General features: G+C 39.3%; 1 protein-coding gene across 1 annotated transcript; it reads right to left on the reverse strand.

The window, feature by feature from the left end:
- Positions 1-4071: 4071 nt before the first annotated feature.
- On the reverse strand, positions 4072-4587 carry MSGN1 (mesogenin 1). The gene has a single exon (XM_051778404.1). It carries the CDS (start codon positions 4585-4587, stop codon positions 4072-4074), a length of 516 nt encoding a protein of 171 aa, XP_051634364.1.
- Between the last annotated feature and the right edge of the window lie 13813 nt (positions 4588-18400).

Consider the following 18400-nt stretch of genomic DNA (forward strand, 5'->3'; position numbering starts at 1 on the left):
CCTGCAGTGTGAAGCTGTACTAGTCTCCTGAATTTTGTGCTAATACCCTACCTGCTAGACCTCCTCCTATCCATTGCTGTGCCTCCTGCTAAAGAAAGCAGCATCTGCACCAGAACAGCTTCTGGTCCCTGAGGTAGAAGAAGAAATCCGGAGCCTTTTCTCATATCACTGAGAGCAGCAACTGCTCCCTTCAGCACCACCCACTGCCTGACTCTTGGCACCAAAGGAGTTAACTGAAATAAAATTCATTATATGTAACTGCCTGCTCTGCCATGCCTTTTTCTTCCCTAATAAAAGGGTCAGGGTGGGTGTGGGACTGAAATCCCTCTTTTTCTCTGGCTGCTGAAACTTTTATCACTCTGTCTCTGCAGTTACACCTGGAGCCCCTCAGTAATTCACGCAGAAAGGAGGCAAGGGCATAACTCTGAACGTGAGGAACTGCTCAGGAAACAGCTGGTGGGATCTAGTCATCTCACTTATGATTTGGTGCCTCTTGCTCATTTCTCTTGCCCTCAGCTTGCTTCTGGGCTGTTTCTCTCTGGCTCAGTGCAAAATGTATGTTTTAAGGCCTGAAAATATCTGTTTAAAGGGCAAAATATATCTACTTGTGTGCAGCAACTAGCTCTGGAAGCAACAGGATGGTAATAACCTCATCGGTAAACTGAGTGAAGCTTAATAGTTCAAATTGCCAGTTTTCTGTATCTTGAGGCTTTTCATGAGATTCTAAAACCCATTTCAATTAATTACTTTTTGTACAAGATCTTATAATGTACTCTACCCCTTTTCTCTTTTGCATTTCAAGACTGTCCTGCTGCCCTTTCATCTTCATGGCTATTCATGGGGTATGATTTCATGTACCAATTTCTTGTAAGAAAAGACTGAATGCAATAGAAAACTATGTTTCAGTGGTGATGGGGCTTTTTTAATATTCATATTTTGCTCTCCAAGTGAGTAAGGAATTTCAATGACATGTTAACCTGCAAAAGGGAGAGCTCTTGGGGACAGAAGGGTTACTTTAATTGTGTAGGACTGACTCCAGTTGAGTCTCCTATATCTTTTTAGCATGGGAAACAACTCTATCCATTAGGCAGAGTGTAATTTAATTTCTCAGTCATGATCTTTCAGCTACTTTAGCTTTATTTCCATGCATATTTTTAAAACACCATGTTGAAAGAAAATGCTTGTATGTGAGAGATATCCTCTACTTCTGTGACTTGTGAAACTTTTTCAGATTGGGTTTCCACTTTTTTTGCTTCACTTCTATGGATTATTGTGGTATCACTGTTATAATTCAATGGAGCTTTAAGAACCTTACAGTTCTGAAAATTAGAAATAACTCGATCTCTTACATATCAATTAGATATCCTAAACTCCTGGGCCTAAAGGAAAAAGAAGATGAACCTTAACTTTATTAAATTTTGCTGAAAAACAATAAAATAGAACATTTAATAGCAACAGGATTTGTACATTCTTATACCATGAATACAATAATTCACATTATTTTCCCTGGACCAGTGAAATGTCCATACCAAGGGGAAGAAATACAAAGGTGGAGCTTATAGAGATACACTATGTCAGGCAGAGCAAAAATTGCTTTTGAGGAGGGAAGGAACAAATGTGGCAGATCCTGGGAGATCTTGGTCACAGGCAGGTACTAAACTTCCCTCTGCCTCCTACTCCCACACTTAAGTCACTCCCACTCCCCCACACAGGTGGAATGAGAGATCCCCTGAAAGGGGATCAAACAAACTAAATGGTGCATAAGTACAACACAGTCTAGTAAACTAACCCTATCTAGGATATTGGCTTTGGTCCTGTTGCCACACAGGGAGTGACTTAGTGCAGCTCATTCCCTATAGTCCGTTTAGATGCAGCCCTGTAATGCTGGAGCCTGGGCCAGCAGCCCCTAGAATGCTTGGGCCAGGGAACAGACACAGACAAGGTCTAGGTCACTGGCACAGAGACAGTACAATGTTCTGAGACTCACAGCCTTGCCTTTGGGGTTACCTAGAGCTGTTGCTCTACCTTAGTTTTGCAAGGAGACAAAGGAACTCCCCAGGTACCCAACAGGTTACAGCCCATTGGGGCCTTCATTTGCCACTTTCTGTGGGGTGGTGGGAAATGCTGACTGAGCCACCTCAAATCTGCAGGGTACCTCCTCCTGGGACACTCTTTCTGCATGCAGCATCTCTTAGCTTTGTGACCAGCAGCTTTCTCAGGCCATTAGTTATCAGTCTTGGTTTGCAGATGGGTAAACTGAGGCAGCAGTGCTGGATGACCAGCCAAGGTCATAAATAAAATAGCAAAGAAAGCACATTCTTTTAATTTGTTGTTTCTCTGCTTTAACCATGACCCTATAGGCTTCTATAGCTGAAGAGCTGGAAAGCATAGTTACTGCTAGTAGTTTCAGCTGTGGAATATTTAAGAAACAAGGTTAAAAGTCTTCCCAAGCAGAGACAAAACATCCAACCACTATACTTGTGAATGATGATCATCTTTAATTAACATCACAGAATGACAGGGCTATCTTTCTGGGCATCTGCTGATGGTTTGCCAGCCCGAGTGAGCAGGTACCAGTAACAATACATTTGAGATAAGACTTGGGATCAGTCTCTCAGTTATTGTTCTGTGCAAGATCCCACGGGCAATGTGCTGTTTTGATCCCTTGCAAAATAGATCCAGACAGACCTTGTCTATGTGACTCTTTATCTGCTCAAATCTGGATCAGCTGTGCTGACATTAGGGTTGCCATCTCATCTGTGCATCAAATTTTCTCTAACTTGACAATTTTCTATGGCTTTAAAAATTATTCTACTGATATTCTTGCCGAAACACTAAAGCTTGTAAGAAATCTAGCGTGGGTTAAATTAAAACAGAAATCTAGCATGGGTTAAATTAAAACAGAAGCATATGGGATATGCTTAAATTTAGTTACATCAGAGTGACAGTGCTACCTGTGTAGATTTGAGTGTAGCTGCTTTTTTGAAACAGTGTTGAATTTCATGCTGATTGCCCCAACATACACATACACATACCACGTGAGAAGAGCACTGAATCAGCTTAAGCTGATCCTTAGAGGAAAAAACAGACAAAGATGATTGTGCTGATTTCCTTCCAAACAAACAGAAAGAGGGAAAGAAAAAAAGAGTCCTAGGTTTCAGTACACCTTGAGAATAAAACTTTGCATCTTTGTGAAACCTGAATTAATTTATTTCATGTCAGTAAGTAGGATGATAACTCATCCTAATCTTATTTGTTCAATATTTTTGATGTAGAAATGTCTTCCAGTATTTATCAGCATTGAAGAAGGGGGTTTTTACACATTAAATACAGAAATATTATATGCTTCTGTATATATTAATAAAGAAGAGAGGACTTAACAGCAATTTATCTATACAAAATATCAGCTTGCTTATATTTAGTTTCCAATATTTAGCAGTCATCACTAGATTTTACTTATCTATCAATCAGATATATAATACAGGATACAGACTATGACACACTTATTTATTGTTTACACACAAAGATGTTCTCACTAATACTTAGTTTCTTGATTTTTAGGTACAGTGGAAACGTGGATAAATAAACAATACTTGAAATAACTATACATGTTCTTCCTTATTCTAGTATTAAAGTGCCTACAAACCAATACACTTAATATTCTTATAATGTTATTGCCAATTACTTTTTTGAAATTCAGTTTAACACCTATGGATTTACTATTGTCCTTATAAAACAAGATCGGAACAGTGATATATAAATCCTAGGAAGATCAGTTGGCTTTTTTTTTCACTTCTGTATCGAACTAGGTTTAATATTTTTCAAAATCTTATTTAAAAAAAAAAAGACATGAAAAAAAGCAAATAGCAAGACTTCTGTCTCAGCAATCTGCAGCTCAGGTTTACAGGCAATCCTACATCACCTTCCAGCATCCCATGTACAATGGTGGCCCTTGCTCTCCCTCCCTCGCGCCATCCTCCTCTCACACTGTGCTCTGATGAGGAAGAAATGTTGATGTTTTTTTGTTTGCAAAGACCCTGAGCGTGCCAGGGCAGGTGCTCCAGGTGGGATCTACACCCGCTTGACGCTGTTGAGGAGCTCCGTGAGTTCGCTGATGTACTTGATGGTGTACTTCAGGGTCTGTATTTTGGTGAGGGGCTGTCCCCTCTGGCTGTAGATGGGGGGCAGGTAGTTGCGCAGCGTGTGGAGCGCGTCGGCCAGGGTCCTCATCCGCAGCTTCTCCCGCTCGCTGGCCTTCCTCCGGCGCTGGGCAGACATCCGCACCTTGGTGCCCTTGGGCAGCCGCGCCTGCCCGGGGCTGGGCAGGTAGGCAGGGGGGAAGTCCACCAGGCTGTATCCCACCAGGCTGCTGCCTCCACTCCCGTAGGGGGTCTCCGCCGCTGCCGGGCAAGGGGATGAGGAGTAGGATTCGAAGGAGGGCGTCGGGGACAAGCTGTGTGGGGGCGAGATGGGGTGCAGCTCGAAAGAGCCGGCGGAGCTTTTCCAGTCCCAGGATGATAAGCAGACGGAGTGTTCCGAACCCAAAGCATCTTCCATGTTTATCAACGTCTCGTGCAATTTGTCCATGCTGGAGGAGCGCTCGGGAGAAGCAGTGCCTTCTGCCCACCAGCAAAGGCTGGAGCCGCCGGCTGCTGAGACCTTTTTATGATGGAGGGAGGAAAGTGACAGAGTGGGAACACGGGTTTGGCGCGAGGAGTTCAAAGGAGCGCCACAAGTGCTAAGATGGAAAATGAACTCCTGATGTGCTAGTTTCTTCTCAGTGATAATTATCAACCTTCAGCTAAAAAGCCTTTAAGCTAACAGGCAACAGCAAGAAAGGGGGAAAAAAAGATTATCTTCTTGCAACTAAACCAATTAAGGCTGCGCATCTACATTGAGCATTGCGCTGGGGGGTAAGTGGTGAGAGAGGAAAAAGAAAATTAACCATTTCACAAAACAGTTTACAGATGTAGAATTTATTGACCACTAACACAAACCTTAAATTTAGGCCATCGAGCCCTGATTTCTGGGTAACTGGAAGTGATGGCACTACAGCAGTGAATATGTGGTCCATGCCGACTGCTGTTGAAGTAGTCTCGCATTATCTGCATCTTAATTGTGAAGGTCAAAGGTGGTTTGTTTGGTTTTGCGTGTGTTATGGCTCTATGGATTTCTCTTCTAATGAGACTGCAGCTGGATCACTTTGGTTTACAACAGGAGAAAGGAGGAAAGAACTGCTATATATTCCCCTGCAGTTTGTAGATTTATTTACTTTTTAAAAACATGCCTGTGAAATCATAAAGGAAATCCTTAGTTGTAAATAAAGTCAAAGTACAATTAAAAAAAAAGGGAAAATGTATTCATAAAGAAGATCTAGGGGAAAAAATATACAGTGTATAAACTTCGGGCCCAGAAATATGTTTTATATAGAAATGTAATTCACAGTAATATGTAGGTTATACATGTGTTAGAGAAGACTAGAAGCTACCTCAGTAAAATTTTCTACCTCTAGGAATCTGTTCTTCTGCCAAAAAAATGTTTTTCCAACCCTGACTCAATGCAATAGTGGTTATATGTTACACAGTTCAAGTGAAAATGTATAATCTATAAATTAATATGATTAATAATGAGCATTTTTCATCTCTAGGCTTCAGAACAGCTTACAGTGATGATTAATGTTCTCTATTACTGTGGGGAAATGCATAAGTGGAGGCAAGGAGGAACTTTTCCCAAATCATACAGCAAAGCATTAGAAGAGCCAGGAAAACTCTGAAAAACAACTGAGCTCTGCAGCTCTGCTGAGCAGCTCAGCTGCCAGCCATGACTTTGTATTGGCACATAATGGAAGCAAAATGGAATACATAAGGAAAAGAAAAGGAGAAAGAGTGTCAACCTGGAGAAAAAAATAAAAGTATGATTTATTTTAGAGTCTCCTTCTGTGTAATGATCTCTGTGTGTACCATAATCCACTCCAAACAAAGGCAGGGAATCCTCTGAATTGCACACAGCTGAAGCATGCTGAGGTTTTATGGAACATGTCATTTCTTTCTGTGAAATGTTCACTACAATCACTCAGGAAAAAAAAATCCAATACTCACCATAGTCACTAGGAAGGCTTTTGTGAATTTTTATGAGCTTGGGATCAAAATGTTAGGAAGCAGATTATGGGAAACTTCCTGATTTTATGCTGAGATGAATGAGAAAGAACCAAAAAATGAAGGATTTTTGCACTTCAACCTGGGCTGAGATAGTTTGGCTGTCATGATGTCTACTCCACACAGGAATTCAGGGCACAGCTCCTCAGACAGGATTGCTTTGTGTTTTATGATTACTCCATCATATTCTGAGCTCTGCTTTGGTCCTTCTTTAAGAAAATGAGCTGAAACAGTCCTAAGCACAAATGTCTGCTAAAAATTAAAATTAACACAAGATGAAGGACAGGTATATTCTGTTATTTAGATGAACTGAATGAGTTTCATTGATCACCAAGACATGGTCACAGGTCACAAGTTAGACATAAGGTCTAATTTTGCATAAATTGGGGAGTTGGTTCAGTCCCAGTTAAAATCTCTCTCCCACTCTTTTTCCTTTTTCTCCCTGTATTTGTGTTTATATTGTGTTTTACATTTGATAGGTCCCCTGCTCTTATTTCATGTCTTTCTTTTTTCTTTTAAGTAAACACAATTAAAAGTCTACAAATAGAAAAAAAATCAGGAGAGGTAGGTGGAAAAAGAGGAACTTTTGTCAAGGTGTGCCAAGAAAAAGGAACTTAAAAATATATGTATGTTTATATGTATATAAGTATATACACATGTATACATGTACACACTATATGTATATGTTATATATAAATATATTCAAAATAAACATAATGAGTGTGTATATAAAGTGTCCTGCTCAGCTTTAATTTTGCAAACAAATGGTAATTTAATGCAGTCAAATTTAGAAGCAAAAATTTCAAGTCACTTGTTTGCTAATTATAAATAATGTACGTCACCAGTTAACTTCTGGGTAAATCATAGGAAGTGTTGCTCAGATGCCAAGAGGGTAAAAGATTTTGTGCATGTCCAAGATGCCATTGCTGTAAATGACAGGTGTTCACAGTCTGATTTTATCTCTGTATTCTTATATATGGGGCTATTAGGCAGGGAAGAGGAACGCAAATTATAGCAATAACTGTATCTTTTCTTATATCTTATGGGTAAATGTTCAGTGTGACCAAGGATTATGTGACAGTATATAGACAACTGCTCTGATTGAACGAAAAATCACTGGATCTTATAAGCTTATGCTCTTATAAACTGTTACACAGGCAAGAATGCTCATATTGAAAACTGAGCATTCAGTAAACAGTTTTGCATCCTGTTTTATGACCATCACACTCCCTGGTTCTCTTTTAGATTGGACCCACCTAGTTATGTCCCAAACACTACCTGACTGGGGCCCAGGGGATGCCACCAAGGGCATAGGGGTGAGCAAAGGGTTTACCCAAACTAAAGCAAACTTTGTCATGACACATCTCCAGAGCCAACCAAGGAGATGTGGCCCTGTTTGGTCTGCTGGTATAGATGCAAACAGAGGTTCTGTTCTGAAAACTAGCCACCCATTTGTACCCATGGCTCCCAGCTTCCCTAAACAAACCCCAGTGAAGTGTGCCTCAGTTTTGGCCAAACTGAGAAGCCATGTAACACCTCTTCATGATCATGGCATGATCCATACCCTATGATAATTTGATACTCTCTCATTAAACAGGTAAGAAAGTCTAGTATTTCATATGGCCCCTTCCTAGAAAGTAAATGGAAAAAAATAAAAAGTTTTGCAATCTTTATTTTATTCTACCCCCTGCAAATTTTAGGAATTCCCTTTTTGTTCATCATTAATGTAAAAACATTGGATGGTAGTGAGATATAAGGCTAACAACAATGAAATAAGCACTGACAAAAAATGATAAGGCATTTTCTGCTTGACTGATAATCTGAATTTTCATTTCGGTAATCTATTCTGCAGTATAAAGGCTATCATCTCAATCTTCATCTCTTTTAAAATGAAAGGTTCCCTGCTCATACTTTTGAATCCATTAAGGAGCATGGATGCACAGAGAGATCAAAAATGTTTCCATTTAAAAAAACCTAAACTGCCCATGGCACAGAAAATTTTTAGAGCTTCAGGTTTAAAATTTAAAATAAGTACTCTAGATAATATGTCATGATAATGTATGGTAAATAAATGCATTTTTGTGCACAGTAGTTTACGACTGATCTACAGGGGTTTTTTTCTATATTAGAAGGTATTTCCACCAACCTGTGAGTTTGGTAGGAGAAATAGACTTGTAACAATAAGTAAAAAATTATATCAGCTGGGAAGAATGCAGTCTGAAACAGAGTAAACATGGATAAATATGTTTAAATAACACTAATCCCATTACAGTCAGCCCCCTTTACAACTAGGACAGAAGTCTAGTCTTGTTTTGCTGACGAGAAGCAGATCATACAAATACCCTCGTAGAGCACTTAGATGCTACATCTTGCAGTTTGTACAGTGAAAAAAAAATGTATCTCCCGAAAGCTTTTAAAGTCACTTCATCTCCCATTTAACAAGAGATTTCCCAAGGATTATCTGCAGTGCTGCCTGCTTGCTGTGGAGGTGGCTGTGACCATCCTGCTTTGCAGAGGCACGGACGAGGAGTCAGTTGCCTCATATAAAACATGGGCCAAGCAGCTGCAGGTCTCACCAACTTCAGCAGACACAGCAGGTGTTCAACACTTCCGAAAAACAGTGCTGAACACCTCTGTTTACACCCAAGCTGGCAATAAAGGAAGGAAAGGATCCATCACATTTGTTATCGAGTCACATTAGCCACCAGACGATGCTTCTTTCCTTTCTAAGGCTTTCCCTCAATTTGGATAGATGCATTTTTTTTAGAATTTTTGGACTTCACAGCTTTTTTCCTGCTTGTAGAAGAAAGTTTAATCTGGATCCAACCTCAGCTGAAATAAATAAGGCCTCTAGATAAGCAAGCTTTTCAACAAATCCATACTTCCAGAGTTTTTTTGAGGTCAATGTGCCAAAGAATACAGATGAACAGCCACTTACAATTCCCAAACAGAAAGAAAGCAATAAGAAAACAAATATTGATTCTTAATCCAGCACTATGAGAGGGAGCCCAAATCCCTTAGTATAATCCATGAAAATAATGTGCAAATTGGATGTCTAACTGTTACTACAGCCTTTGGCCTTGCAAACCTGTGGCTAGCACAAGAGGAAATGTTGTTATTCATCTGTGGTAAGAACAGAAATAGTGTGGTTCTGGTGCTGTTAGAAAATCCTGCCATAAACATTTAAAACCTTTAATGTTCTCAAGGGCACACCTCCAAAATGTCAAAACTAGAGCCTTGCTAATGAAGAAGAAACAGTCAAGTGAGTATCACTGATTTTGCTGGGGCTTTGCATAGTGAACAAGCATCTCTCTGGTGTTGGCCTAGCAAGACCATGACTTATCTATTTGCTTTACATCCTCAAATGTAAGTATTTGATCCTCCAAATAGTGTCAATCTTCATCGACTGACAAGTGACATCAGCTCTGCAATTCATTTAAAACATCTGATCTCCAAGCAACTGGCTTCCAAGATGAAAAGCTCTACGTGTGGAATTTACACCTACCCACCTTTTAAGTAGAGAGTTTATTACCTAGTGGTTTTCAGCTGATATTTAGGAATGTCTTTTTAATACCCCTGTTAACAGAAGTTGAAAGGAGGTTCGACTATGTGGTTGGTCTTTAATGTCTGCTGGCTACTTCAGCCAGAAGGAAAGGGTAAAGCTGGGGGAGGAAGGAGAGCCTAATAAGCTTCATTTAGCTCAGAAAATGAGAAGTAACAGTTATTAAAATAATAGAAGCTGTTTCAGTAGGAGAACTCTATTATCACTTATTTCAGCTTAATTGTATCAGCTTTCACATTTGGTCTTAAAAAATGTCTGCTGTAAAGTAGTGGTTATGTTTCAGTTTTTCATGGGAGAGGTGGTGGCTTACCTGTTGCAAATATTTCAAGATGAGGAATGCCTCCATTGCTACCCAAAAACATGCATTCAAATTTAAAAAATTATGAAGTACAATGTATTTTATCCCAAAGTGTTTTTTCTGCTTTTCCATGAACAGTGGGATGATTGTCTTTTACCATGTATAACAGTGGCTTCACAGGGCTTTTAAAAAACTTGGATAGCACCTAAGGGTTTGTGCTTTTACTTTCTTGCTATTACAGTGGGCTTTCATGCATTCGTTTTGCAGCATGATGAATTTTTCAAAACTAGGTAAATCTTACAAGAAATTCCAATAGCCAGGAAAATTGCATTCAAAGCTCAGTTGTGGCCATTTCTAGTGGAGCTGCGAGCTGCAGACGGGTGTTTGTGAAGGGAGATATTTTGCAATTGCTGTGATTACATTTCAGCTCAGATTGTTCCTTTTTATCCACTGAACCTCCTCATCAATATCTGCTTATTTCTTCCTGCCCCATGTCCTAGCAATGATATGCAGAACTGCTGCATGCTGCTAATAGAAACCATGTTTCATCTCAGGGCTAAATGAAGTTGTGCTCAGGCCACAGCCGGCAGTTCAGTTTAGTAATTATAAAATGAATCAATAGTCCAGGCAAGAAACAACACACAGGTATTAGATTACAAATTTTATTTAGCTCTTACATATTTCAAGTTCTGAAATAAAGCGCTGTGTGTCTGTTTGAGCACCTTTTAGAGCACATGGTTAACCCTTGGGCAAGGACCATTGATTTTAAACTGCAATCATGAATTTCTTGGCAAGTTGCTAAATCTTAATTTTAATCACATTCAATCCCACAAAAAAAATCAAATCTGTCCTTCAGGCTATTGATGAACACAAATAGTATAATAAGTTTGGGATTTTTTTTTGCATTTGCATTTGCTCAGAATTTTTCCATGAGTTTTGCCTAACAAATTAAACTTAGTGTTATAACACTCCCATGAAGATATTTGAGTAAAATTATTCACATTTTTTAAAGGTAATGTTGCACATGCAGAAGTTTTCAGTTGGTGTTGAAATTTGGAGAGCCATCCAAAGGGACTTGGACTGGGAAAAATGAAAGCAAAATGAAAGCAAAGGAAAGCAAAGGCAAAGCCCTGCACCAGCTGGGATAAATCCCATGTAGCAGCACAGGCTCAGGGTGACAAGCCAGGAGGCAGCTTCTCAAAAGATCTGGGAAACCTGGTGGGTTGAAACACTGGAGCAAGTCCAGAGAAGGGTCACCAAGCTGGCCAGGGGACTGGAGAATGTGGTGTGTGAGTAAAGGGCCAGGGAGCTGGGTCTGCCCAGCCTGGAAACAAGAGAGGTCAGGGCAGGCATTATCACTGCCTGCCACTACCTGAAGGGAGAGTAAAAAGAAGAGCAACCAAGCTCTTTCCAGAAGTTCAAAGTGGAAGAAAGAGGCAATGGACACAACTTCTGAGTCTTAAAAGTCCTTGACCTTTCAATGATGCATTATAGGTTTCCTGCTGGTGATAAAAGACACCAATATTTTTCCTGCTTGATTAGATTTTTGGACAGTTGTGTTTGGGTTACAGGGGCATGGTGGAGAAGTCTGTGTTCTCCACTTCAGTAAATCCTGCTCCTTTTCTTTGCTTCATGATCAGCATTTATTTTCCATTTCTTCTCAATTTTTCTACCTCTAGCTTGTCCTATCTATCACTAAATATTACTTTTTTTCTGCTTTATTTTTTGTTTTAATGTCTCTCTCTCTCCCTCTCTTTTATTAAGGTTTCATCTACTTGATTTTCTGTGTCTCATTCTTTTTGGTGCTTCTTTGTACCGACAGTAGAAAACATTCCCTGACCATATAAATCATACACCTCTCTTTATCTGCTCAGTTGCATGGATAAAGTTAATGTGAGAAGCAGGAAACATTTAATTATCCACTTGAAACAGGCTTCTCAGGAAGTTCAAAGCACAGTTTATCAAATAATTGTAGTAGTTATAGTTACAATATATAGTTACAGATAGGGGCTCAGTTCACAATATAAGGTTGCAAAAAGTCATTTAGTTCAGATCACTGCTGCTTAGAATACTCTTATTTTTATTTCTATTTTGAAACACAAGATAGAGCAAAAAACCTACACTCCTACCAGGAAAACTGATCTAGGAGCCAGTAAGTCAAATTTATAAATCTATTATGTCAAACAAAGAGAAGATAAAATGTACAACTAGTGGGGAAAAAGGGATTACTAATAAAACCATTAGCTTGCCTTCACTCTGAGAGCCCATTAAACTGTGTGCTGCTGGCCACCCCATCACTCTGAAGATATACAGACATCTGGTTTGCACCCTGCCTGAGTTCCTGCTTAGTTAATGGTAATTGGGATGTGTAAAAGTGGTGCATGCATGAATAAGCAGGTAGATCTTACAACAGCAGGTATGCAAATCTTGAAGGCAGCTGCTCCTGGCTACAATTCTGCTCTCTTAGGGTCCAGTTTGCTGCAAACCAGGGAAAACAGTAAAGCACTCTCTGTAGAGGCAGAGCAATCAGGTCACAACCAGGATGGGAAATTGGGTCACAAATATCACAAATATAGCAGGACTAAGAATAGTAGCAGTATTGTAGTAACAACAGTAGCAAGACTGACCTGCACCATCACAGAGAGACCCTGTCTTCTGCTCTTGCTCTTCCAAATCTCTCCCTTCCTTAGATAGAGACTGTGTCAGGGGAGTATTTATCTCTCTGCAGAGATATTCTCTATGATGCCCACCACAGTCAACTTAAACTTCTGACACTATTACAAAATTCTGTATATAAAGAGAGAAGCAACAAGAAAGCAATTAAATGTAAATTCTCCAGGTGATATTGCTTTAAGCAAGCTGAGCTTCCACAGAAGTGATTTTCTAAAATAAATATTGGAAATGGGTTGTAGTAAAAATAAAAAATAAAATAAAAAAAATAGAGAGGAAAAAAAAAGGAAAACGTTGATTTCCCTGACATTGACCTGCCCTGTCAGGCTAGGATGCACATTCATCAGTCTCTTGCTCTTATCTAGTATCTGACATTCTGTGATGAGTTGAAAGCAAAGTAACACAGATGGATGGTGCCCTCTTTTGAAGAACAAAATGTACCGGGAACTGAATTTTCAAGTACGTTCAACGTGAATTTAACTCTTAGATGGAAGGAGTATCTTTTAAAGGAAAGGGAGGGGTGGGGAAAAAAAGAATTCAAAAGGGCTGTTGGGATAAAGGGCTGTTGGGGTTTCCCTATTAATGTGCAACCAAAGTAAGCTAACATTTACATAGTCCCTGCTACTTTCAATGTACCCCAGACAATGGCTAATCAATACTCGTTACACAGTTTTAAAAAGGCTGAGTATTCCAGGGGCGTGAGCAGCATCCTCCCAAATAAAACCTCGAGCCTGAAGTTATTTGGCCAGACACCTCCATCCTTGAGGTTTTCCTGATATCAGGCTGGCTGTCCTCCTCCAAGGAACCTAGCAAGCCCTATCTTCTTTCAGAGGAAAAGGTCAGTTTGGAGAAATATTATTTGCTCGTGGCACAGGAAGGAATTTCATGCAGGGAATTTTTAATTGGAACCCAGCCTACCTTAGGAATCAAGTCTGAGATGAGAATGAAATGAGGCACTGGCTCACAGACCTGGAACTTGTCATTATGATCCAGCAAAGAAATCAGCTTATTATATTAAATTTCAGAGAATCATGAGATATACAATAGTCCTGTTTCAAATATTAAGCTATGTTCTTACTGAATCCTTACTTATTTTGGGGTCAAATAGTAAACATTAAGAACATCTTTTATATATTGTAGGGTTGTGTGTTTGATTTTGCTCGCATATGTTCATAGTGTGAGTAACAGTGATTTTTTTTTCAAGGCTTCCTCTTCCAGCCTAAAGAGAGCTCTCCTGCCCAGACAGTTAATTTTTCGTTTTGTTTTTCACAAAGCAAAAATTTAAATACTATTTCATAAATGGCTCCAGAGGTGCCAGTCTTTTCTCGAGTTTACTTGGTGTCAAAATTCTTGAAGTGTCCTACAGCAAGAAGTTCCTTTCAACAATAAATTTAAACCTACAGAAGAGACAATCTTTACAGCTAGTGGGCTTTCTGTCAGACTGTATTCTTTAAAATCTTCCATGAGGACTTTCTCTGTTTTGATAGAAACTCTAATAAAAGACATTTCAATGCATTTTTTTTCCTAGTGTTTTATAAAGGTCACCCAAACTTAGCAATAGAATATTTTCTGGACACAAATTGTATAATTGTTTTTTCTAGTGTACATCTTCAGAGTGACCCTCAGAGCTGTCTTTGCTCCTAAATTTTCCACCTGGTAAAACGTGCATGTAGGTGTCTGGCCAGGGGCACAAGCACTGGGGGGAAAAGATCAAAGGCCTATAAATGTGTCAAACTTTCAAATGCAAATCACCTGCCATAACGCTGCTGAGAACAAATCCTTCATTATCACCATTCTGTGAAAGGCTTAAATTAGCCTGAATTGACTGGAAAGAACAAGAAAAAGAGAGCCATTTATCTTCCTGTGAGTTTTATTACCTTTAGATTTATTTGGCTAATGGTTCGATAGCCCACTAATCCGAATATCTGCATAACAGATTCTTCAAATGATCCATAAATAAAATATGTGATCACATAATGTTGCTATTAAAGTTAAAGCGAGATCTGTGACAATAGATTAATAAAAGAGCACTTACAATAAGCCAGGCTTTTTGATTGCCAAACTGTGAACGACCGTGATTTATGTAATAATTATCAACTGGATTCTTAGCCTGAACTACATTTAGGGGAATTTTTTTGATGAGCACTTCCTAAACTGTATGCTCTCCAGATAGATGCTGTACCCACCTTTATTTTAGGTTCTCATTCTGAAAACATAATTAATTTCTTAAAGAGTACTAAGTCTTGGGTTTTTTTTTTTTTGGTTTTGTATTTTTTTATATAGATAGTTTCAGTGATATAATATTTGATCATTCTAGTTGACTAGAAGAGCAAGAGTTATAAACTTCCACAATTGCACTATACTTTATTTATAAGGGGAAATCCTATCACTCTATTTCATTAAACGAACACTTGCAGAGAGGTATTGCTAAGTGAACTTTATTGGGAACTTGAAAGAGGACATGCTGCTTGTCAGGGCGGACAAGCTGATGTCTGAGGGGAGCTGGCTGGGGACCCTGAGCTCATCAAACATCTTCATAAGGTGTCCTCCCAGCATAAAATATTTGGTTTTGTAGAAAGAGAGAAAAAAAACCCCCACACTTCTGTTGCTGGTATCTTACAAGATAAATATGCTATCACAAAGAAGTTCTTGCAAGATATCATTATTATTGGAAGGAATATAATATTCTTGATGGATTTGTTCACTTCTGTGTAAAAATTCAAACATTTTCAATGCCAGAGCCACATGCCCATTTTATACAGTCATATCCTTCAGATTATCAATATGGTGAGAGGAATATTCTCTCCCTAAGACCTCAGTGGCGGGCTATAGATAACAGAACAAGCAAAGGACTAGTGGCTTTTTAAAAATTATCAACTGAAAACAGTATTTCTTTAGAAATCACAAACAAAAATCATGAGGCTATGACTTTTTCCAAATACCTACCTTGCAAATTCTAAGCAATCTGTAAGCAGTAAGAGTAGGGATTTTCAGAAAGGTAAACAAAGAAAAGTCTGGGAAACAGTGACGTCCCCTGGGATGTCCTCTGGCATTTCAGTAGAGACCAGAACAAAGATGTATTTATGCTGGGAGATGCGTGGGTGCAAACCCATCACCTTCACTTGGACTTGATGGATAGAACACCTACAAATCCCACATAACTCATGATAAATAATAAACACATAGAGAACACAAACCACTATCTGAAACCATGCTATAAAAGCCTGTATTTTCAGGTTAGAAAGGTAATAGAAAAGCAGGAGTAGATGCTGGGCAATAAAATGCTGGGCATAATTAAAAATTATGGTAGGAGCCACAGGGAGGACAACAGTTTGGCACAGGTTTGTACTAAGGTAGAGCTGCTGATCTGCACGTCTTGGGCTTTCCCATGAGGTTATACCAAAACTGGCAACACAAGTGCTTGGGAATTCAGGATTCATATATGCCCTATGCCACCTCACTGTAGTATCTCCTCCTCTTCTGCTGCATCTCCAAAATTTCTCTGTAGTATCTCCTCTTCTGCTGCATCTCCAAAACCTTTCTGTAGTATCAACAGCACCTTTCGCGGGTTTTTGATAACCCCTCGAGGCAAAACCTTTACATCCTCATGTACCCCTCCTGTATCCTCTATATTTTTTCATCTGACAGCCAAAGACAGCCTGCAACACAGCTTAGGGAAGCACAAGTGAGCGGGCTGACCAGCTGACTGTCAGCAGAGTCACTGCTGATTTCTTTCCTTCAGGAAGGCATGACACTAATTAAAAGAAATCAGATTATCTTCCACACGTCTGACTGGCAGGTTTGATTTCATAAAGAGGCCATTCAATAACTAGGAAAACTAGGAACACGTTAGTCTGGATGAAAAGTCCTATAAAGCCCCTGTAGAGTAGCTACACATGTGGCTGTCACTCCTGAAGCCCTTTGTTCCGTCCAACTCCAGGATTTGGGGATTTTGAGCCTCAGCTCAGGGCTCTTTCCCACCCAGCTGCAGAGCAAGCAGAGGATTTAGCTCTCCAGTGCAGAAGAGTCAAAGAAAACGTCTACAACACATTGCAGTGGGGCTGAGAGACAGAGAGGCTTAAAGGCTAAAGCTGCTCTGAGACCTGGCACTCATGTCAGACTGGAAGACAGCTTGAATTTAATCTGAAACAGGGCCACAAATTTCATGTTTTTGCAGCAGATAAAACTTGGACAGTTTCTAGGGTTGGACCTATCTTGTCTGTCTGTTATATTTTATGTGATGTCACTGCCAGGGCAACACTCGGATGTTAGGATGGAGGAAGAAGAGAGCAGGTAGGCATTCATTTGCCCACAAATTCATCCAAAGAGGACGATGCTCACAGTTCCTCCCACTATGTCCCAAAGAATACCCATAGCTTGCCACAGATCCAACCTTGCCAGAAATATTTGGTAGGATAATTAAGTTGGCTTTAAGCTTGGCAGCAGAGGTGCGGTAGCAGAGCAAACTGTATTTTAAAATTAAGATATTAAAATAACAAATGCTAATGTACAGCTACTTCTACCCTAGCTTGGCATTAAAAATATCCCTGATTAACTTCTTTTCCTTCATTAATTTTTATTCAGGCAGATAATTAAATTTAAATATCCATTAGGTGGAATTTTAGTATAGGTAGCCTGTTTTCAGTGAGCAAAATTTTCAAAGGTATGTCCCTTTCCCCAGCTGTGCTCAGTCTCTGAAACGACAAAACCTCTAAAACTCGGTCAAGGGAAATTGGGGTGGGGGATTGAGACAAGTCTGTGAATAAAGAACTTTTAAAGTTTGATGTGTGAATAATCTTAAGTTAAATTAAGTTTAGTGCTGATAGTTGCTATAATGAAGGATATGTGAGCAAGAGAACAGTGCCGTGGTTCTGTCACCCATCGTAATTTTGTTTTCTTGAAGCAGTTAAAGTGTTTTGTTTCCTGAAGGAAAAAGCGCTAAATCTAGCGCCGAGTTTACTGTTCCGTCAGTAGCACTTGGGTTTATAACAACTCTCAGTAATATTCTAACCACAGTTTCCTTTTATCTGCTGATATAATATGGCAGGGTCTGACACCTTTTTAGACATGAAAAGACTATCTTGTCTCAAGTAACAGCTGCCATTAGTCTCTTTCACCACTCCATTTCCAAGAATCTTTCTTGACATAAGACCATAGAGCCAAGCCTGTGCAAATCCTCAAAGTTAAATAATCCCCTTCTCAAACTACAAAATTTCTCTGTTAACTAGCAAAAGATTTACTGTGTTCATCAAATTTTTCCTTTTGTTAAGCAGGTTCACACATACAGATAAGCATTTCAATAATCTCTGCCAATAAAAAAATGACAGTGTGAGAGATATTGAGAGGTGGTCTTTTTAACATTTTTTCTAGCTCCCTATGTATATATTCCATGTAAGCAGCATTTATTTCCCTTTATTGTTGATTCTCCATGGATCTGAAATAGTGAGTTACAATCCTTAGGAATGCCAAGTAAATGTTTCCCTTTGTTAAACTATGCTAAAAGAATTTGCTGCCTTTAACTGAAGTTTAATACTGTTTATAAGTGGAAATAATGACATTTATACTGCTAAGACAGACCCTCTGGCTCTGCTCTATGTCTCCACAGAAATCATTCAAGCTAGAGGGGTGCCAACATCAGGACTGATAGTACTGACAGTTCTCTTTAGTAGAGTACTTTACTAGTAGAATAACAGTATCTGTGCAGAAAACTTTTCA

This window comes from Manacus candei, unplaced genomic scaffold (assembly GCF_025592945.1).
Source record: "Manacus candei isolate 608988 ecotype Guabito, Panama unplaced genomic scaffold, ASM2559294v1 h1tg000011l, whole genome shotgun sequence".
Classification (NCBI taxonomy): Eukaryota; Metazoa; Chordata; class Aves; order Passeriformes; family Pipridae; genus Manacus; species Manacus candei.